Raw genomic sequence first — 6,991 nt, forward strand, 5'->3', positions numbered from 1 at the left:
GAGGGTCTAAGGACAGAGGGTGTCGTATTGTCAAACTGATATTCTGTACAAACTGTGAAGTCCACTGAGACAAATGTAACATTTGTGATATTGGGCTATATAAATAAACATTGATTGATTGATTGATTGATTGATTGATTGATTGATTTCCAGAAGAATCAGATTAACTTTTACAAAAAAGTATCTAGTTCCGCTTTCACACCGTACTTTGCCGTACTTAGTGCCCAGCACTTAGTGCCAGCACGTAGTACTCCCATGGAACTAAGTACAGATCGCGTTCACACCGGAATAAGTTCCCTGAGGGAAGATTACGCAAATGAAGCCGCTGACGTCACTTCTTCTTCTTCTGCTTTGGGTTTACTGGCAGGCCGCAAACAACTTCACGGCGTATACTGCCGCCCGAAGTCCCCGGCCGGAAGTCCCCGTAAATCGCCAGAACGCCAACACCTCCTCACTCCACCGCTCCCATGTTTTTTTTTGTGTTGCCATAAGTTATTCTCTCTCCGTTGGTGCGCTGGGCTAATGCTAATAATGCTAATGCTAATGCCAGCAAATACAATGGCGGCTTCACAAAACTTTTCCCAGTTTTACGGGGCGTGGTTTGCAATTCGCCCAGCCAATTGAAATTGGTACCTTTTTCTCCCCAGGATAGTCCCACCTCTCTAGCAGGCACTAAAAATGGGGGTAAAAGTTCTCTGAACTAAGTTTTCTTTTTGGTGTGAACGCAAAATTCCAGGCACTAACGGAACTAAACGGGAAAAGTACTCCGGTGTGAAAGCGCCTCTTGCTACGGTCATTCCCTATCATGTCTCCTATAATCAGGCTTTGTAATATGTATTCATTTGAACAGTTTGCATGGCTTCAACTCTGCCCTTTGCCTGATCGCTCTGACCTCATGTAGTTGTAGAATCCTGAGGCTATTTATACCGTGAGAGCAGGCACTCGATGTTATTTCTGTGTACAGGCGTTGTTTACCTTCAGGGACAAACCATGCATGGCAGTGAACAGATGAGGACTTTGAGGAGCGAGATACTTGACTTTGACCAATGTGAATTTTTAAGAGCTGTGCTGGCGGGCTGGTTTCATGCAGGACATTTAGTACATTATAACTTCTGCTCATTTTGTATTTCTTGTTGGTTTTCCCATGTATAACATTATAGTCTCCTAGATCTTTAAATGATACTGACATTTAAGTCAACATTTGTTTCTCTAAAACTTTATTGCAGTCACCCACTATTAAAATATAATGGAATTAACATTTTCAGGCTATAATATGCCTTTTCATATGTATTATACATGATGAATATTAAGTGTATATGAACAAATATGAAGTTAATTGTAATGGAGAAGGGGTAGTAGTTCATACATATAATTGTGTACCTTCTTTCTACAACTTTTTGGACGTGTATTTTGCTTTTATTTTGCTTTTTTTATACTTATTCGTTGTTTGCAAACATACAAATAATCTCAATTTAGTTAGTCAATAATTATAATAACTCAAAAATGTTATTATAGCTATTTATACCATCTTTAAGGCAGATTTCATTTTGAAGGGCATCACCCCAAACCCTTATATTTGTTATTAATTTCATTTTTAATAGATGTACTATATACGATGTCACAATTTGAACTCAACAAATATTTACATCTACATTGTTGACAATATGATAGACTCCCCATCTCATACTGATAACAGTCATATTTTAATTATAACCTCTGCTTCTAATTATATTAAAGTTATATTAAATAATTTTTATTTATTTTACTGTGAGCTTTAATCAGGATATCCCCCACAGTTAATTTCTTACACGTTCAAGTTGCCATCCTTAATTTCAGCAGAATAAACTAAGCGTAAACCTAATTAGCTTTAATACCTGTCTGGCAGAAGCATTAGCAGATAACAGGCTGACGCTGTGAATGAACCACATTTGATGGGTTAAAGACGCTCTCGTATAAATAAAACTCTCTGTCTCTGTGAGTGTTGGCTGCCGGTTATGAGGTGAACACTGAGTGAGTTCAGGCTGTTTGAGCGGTTTTACCACGAGGCCTAAAACTCTAGTGATGTAGTTCAGATCCAGAGACACAAAGAGGCTGCAGACACACACCAGAGCGACCATTTCCCCACATCAGCACATTGTTTATAGGCTTCAACACGCGTACAGTACAGAGAGACTGCACATAACACAACAGGGCAGAGGTGGGAGAAGTACTCTGATGTTGTACTTGAGTCAAAGTAGAAGTACTCTGATCTTGTACTAGAGTAAAAGTAGAAGTACTCAGATCTTGTACTAGAATAAAAGTAGAAGTACTCAGATCTTGTACTTGAGTAAAAGTAGAAGTACTCAGGTCTTGTACTAGAGTAAAAGTAGAAGTACTCAGATCTTGTACTTGAGTAAAAGTAGAAGTACTCAGGTCTTGTACTTGAGTGAAAGTAGAAGTACTCAGATCTTGTACTTGAGTGAAAGTAGAAGTACTCAGATCTTGTACTTGTACAATAACTGTTACCGAAACACAGAATACTTCTCCCCCTCTCAGTCTCTGAGGTTTCTGCGGGAGGAGCAGCGAGTCAGAGCGGCGACAGACAGGGTGTCCTCAGGGCAGGGGGGTGTGGTGACAGCCAATCAGAAGCCTCCTCCGTCCTGCCCGGCCCGGCTTGGCTCGGCTCGCCCTGTAATTATCCTCCTGGAGCTCTGGAACCCGGCTGCTGCGCCCTGGAGCCGCCAGACTTTCCGCGCCGCGCAGCGACATGAACGCGCTCTCCTCTCCTTCCTTCCAGGAGAACAAGAAGAATCCTTCCCTCTCCATGAGCTCCATCGCGACCTCCAAGGATTCCCCGACCCTCCCGGAGTCCTCCTCCCCGGATTTGGGCTTCTACAGCGGGCACGGAGCTCTCCACGGCGGAGCGCAGGATTTTTACGCGGCTGCGGCGGCGCAACAGCAGCATTATTCCGGGCAGCAAATGAACCATTACGCGTATCACTACAACCTGCACGCGGGATACCCAGTGGCGAAAACAGAGTACCCGTACCCTCAATCTGTGTACCGGGAAAATAGTGCGTTCAACAGGGAAGCCGCGGTGCTTCAGGAAGGTGAGTGAAACAAAACAGAAGTTATAACACCTGTTACAAATCAATTTACCGCAGAATCCGGTTTATCACCAGGTGGGACACGTGAGGAGTTTGACTTGGTGTCATGGTGCATACATAAAGGTCAAACAATAATTAAAAACACAGATAGAAAACTATTTTAATAACATAAACAAATATTCGAAATAATAAAGAATATAGTGAAATATAGTGAAGTACAAGATCTGAGTACTTCTACTTTTACTCAAATACAAGATCTGAGTAATTTACTCAAGTACACAAGAACATAATTTGAATTTAGAGATATCTCACAGATAGATAACTATTATAAGAAAGCTATAACAACATTAACAAATATTATAAATAGTAACAAATATAGTGACATTTTGCAGTATTTACATAAAATATAGAATACAATCCTGCAGTAATCATAGAAGAAAACAGATATTGTGTACATTGTGTACATTAATGTAAAACCACCAGACTCAGAGACAGTCTCATCCCAAAGGAAATGAAAGACTGTTAAACACATGAGCTCTGTGAAGAACATCCAGAACATTCATCCGTCTGCAACTTCATCATCTTCATCATCATCATAATAATACATTGGGTTTTTATAGCGCTTTTCCTGGTGCTCAAAGACGCTTTACATAAAAACTGAAACACAAACAGCTCAAAGAAAACAGAAAATAAATAAACAGTATTCCTCATCCAGCTGCGAGTAAAGTGGAGAGTTATTGATCAGCGTTAATAATAATAATAATAATTCATTTTATAGAGGCGCCTTTCAAGGCTCTCAAGGTCGCCGTACACACACACCACCAGCACGAGGAGCGCGAACAAGAGTAAGAAAGCCAGAGTGAATACGTGTGTGTGTGTGTGTGTGTGTGTGTGTGTGTGTGTGTGTGTGTGTGTGTGTGTGTGTGTGTGTGTGTGTGTGTGTGTGTGTGTGAGAGTTTTGAGAGATGTATTTGAAGGATTTAAGAGTGTTGGCCTTTCGGATGTGACTGAAGGGGGTTAAAAGAGAAAAGGAGTTGACTTGTATTTAGACTCTTCTCTTGTGGGAGGAGCCTGTAACTTAAGATTGTTATTGGCATTCCTACACCGTACAAATCACAATAAAACCTTGAATATTGAATCTTGAATTTCAAAGATTCATTGTCATCCTCAAAAAGCTGCCGTGGAGGAAAAACCCAACATGGGCTTCTGAAGTGTAGAGAAGTAGAAGTAGAGAGGGGCAGGACATGGAAGTGAAGTAAAAATGAAGTGTAAATAACACTTAAATAAGTGAAAGTACTTTCCTGACTCCGAGCTACTCGGATCTCAAGGTGCTTTCGTTCGGCTTAAAGAGCTCTAAAAACACGTTGACTAAATGATGTTTACATGTCCACAAATATTAGAGTTCAAAGATTCAAAGGTTTGAGCTACGGGGTAGATTACAACACGAATAATAATGCAAAGTGATGAAGTGACTTTTGAATCTATTGGCGTTTATAAAAGGTCAGAGTTCAAAACAGGACTCACACGAGGTAAGAAATAATGAAGTGTTAAAGTCACAGATCTCACAGCAAAGAGTTCTGCATTTGTTTGAAGATTCAAATCACATCAAATCAGGCCCTTTGTGGATTTCATTTCGGCCCGCAGGATAGTTTCTAATTCCTATTAGATCTGGCCCTCCGGTATATTGCACTCTCACCTTCACTCCATCCTGAGGGTCTCCTCAGCTCAGAGCCTGAGCCCAAACATTGATGACCTTTCACCCAAGATGAGATGCCAAGTATCTGAACTAGCATCACAGAGCAGCACACTGAGTTTAATGGATGTTTCCTTCTGCACTTTCTCTCTCACGACAACAGGGCATGTTTGGTTTCTCTTTGAGGGAAATAGTTTTCTTGAAGCTGTTGTTGGCCTGTGGGAAAATGTAATCATAAGAAATGACTCTGGAAAAGCTGCAGATAGAGCCATAAGAAATGAATCAACTGATTATTTAATGTTTAATGTTGTTTTTATAGGCAATCATTGAAGCTTTGNCTCCATTAGAAAACACGCATTTTAAAAGATTTTTCGCCTGCCGTCTGTCTGCAGACTTGTCAAAGCATTAATTCATGGTTTTTACTAACCGGTATCAGTATGTTGTTACTTCGGCATCATTTTGAAACGTGTATTACAATTAAATCACGGTCAAATATGTTCATCTTGTTGTAGTTGTAGCCCCCTTTGACAGCGATTCTCTCTCTAGTTTTAGACTGCGGTCAAGCCAGCCTCCACTCGGAAAAACCTAGTCAAGCNTCTCTCTAGTTTAGACTCAGCCTGGTTGTTGGCCGGGAAAGAACCACGATTTTATGGGGCCAGAAAAACTGTGAAAAAGCACCCGTTAGCCGGAACTACCCCTAGTGGAAACGCAACCAAAAACGGGCCAGGTTTGGCACGGCATGCTTAAACCGTGCTACACGCGGCAGTGGAAAAGCGCCATTAGTGACAACAAACTAAATAAAAGTGTCTGCATTAATGATGTTATTATAAAGAGAATGGCCACACTTTCACATTCAATTCAAAGGACACAAGACAGCATAGTTTGAGACACAGATCAAGGTTAATTACTTTTATACTTTATAGGCAGGTGGCGTAAAAACAAAGAGAAACACGTGCTGACAGCAGGATAAAGCCCATTATCTAACTAAAAATAAATATTGTTTAAATTCAAATTTCGACATCAAGTGCACTGTGCCTTTTTCTGTACACATTTAACACTTCAGAAGCCTTGATTTCCCCCCCTTTAAGTGCAACATTTTCAAGGATTCAAGCACCCGTGGAAACTCTTTGTAAAAAGTATTTACTCAAATAAACGTAATGTCACCTTTATAAATGTTGCGAAATTGGTTAAATAATAACAAAATAAAAAGACACTTTTCTGGGAAAAACGGCTTCATGTTACCAAACTGCAGCAGGAAGCGTGCGTCACCCACCATCAGTCTTCATCTTCTTGCTGCCCGTGCTGTCGGGGTAGGCGTAGTCCCTCCAGCCGTCCGTCATGGCGGCGTCTCCGGTCCCCGGCTCCCCCATAGCGGGGCTGACGCTGCGCTTCCTGGAGCAGAAACACCATTAAAAAAAAAAGGCATCAATATACATTAAAACTGCAGAACTTCCAGGGTAAATCCACTGAATGTGCCGTTGAAAACGCAGCATGGGTGTACCTGGGGTATCCAAACCCAGCAGAGGTAGCGGGGGTGTAGTTTGGTTTGGTCCAGCTGTCGTCTCCCCAACTTTTGGGTGTCTGTTCCACCTTCTCCTTGATCTGCCTCCCCTTGATGTACTCTGCGTACGTCTGGATCCTGTAGCTCTCTGCGTAGCGGCTGGTGTTCATCGCTGCGGGACCAGATCATTGCATTAACATTTAACAATTCCGGTTCCGGCTTTTTTTTTAATAAAGATACAACTAAAACCCTGCAAGTACATTAGCAATCAATTGGCCACTTTAACCCTTGTGTCGTGTTCGAAAGCTGTTACATATAAGTGACATAACAGCTGTTACCTATAAGTGACATAACACAGGGTATATGCAGGAATCCTGAAGTCAAATGTAATACCTTTTAAAACTGTTAGACCCCAAGCCTGTTTTTCAGGTCTCAGGCTCGAAAATGACATTTCCAGAACAAATGACCATAACTACATATTATTAATTTCCCCCTTTTTAGAAATGTAGTTATGGTCATTTGTTCTGGAAATGTCATTTTCGAGCCTGAGACCTGAAAAACAGGCTTGGGGTCTAACAGTTTTAAAAGGTATTACATTTGACTTCNTAAAGTGAACATTAACACCAATATTATAATTTATAAAATGCTATAACAAAAGAAATAACATAAGCAGCAGATTTTTTCAATTAAAATATACATACCAACTACAAA

At 40.8% G+C, this 6,991-nt stretch overlaps 1 protein-coding gene across 1 annotated transcript in view; it reads right to left on the reverse strand.

Annotated features, from left to right (window-relative positions):
* Positions 1-6,483, reverse strand: part of LOC104965033 (poly(A)-specific ribonuclease PARN-like) — a 9,014-nt gene extending 2,531 nt beyond the window's left edge. Inside the window, exons 1-2 of the mRNA XM_010793974.1 lie at positions 6,281-6,483; positions 6,053-6,171 (exon numbers count right to left, since the gene is read on the reverse strand). Coding sequence (XP_010792276.1) covers positions 6,053-6,171; positions 6,281-6,450 — 289 coding nt within the window. The 5' untranslated portion in view covers positions 6,451-6,483. The remainder of the gene's footprint in view (positions 1-6,052; positions 6,172-6,280) is intronic.
* Positions 6,484-6,991: the final 508 nt, after the last annotated feature.

Source organism: Notothenia coriiceps, unplaced genomic scaffold (assembly GCF_000735185.1).
Source record: "Notothenia coriiceps isolate Sejong01 unplaced genomic scaffold, NC01 NC01_scaffold00037244, whole genome shotgun sequence".
NCBI classification, from domain to species: Eukaryota; Metazoa; Chordata; class Actinopteri; order Perciformes; family Nototheniidae; genus Notothenia; species Notothenia coriiceps.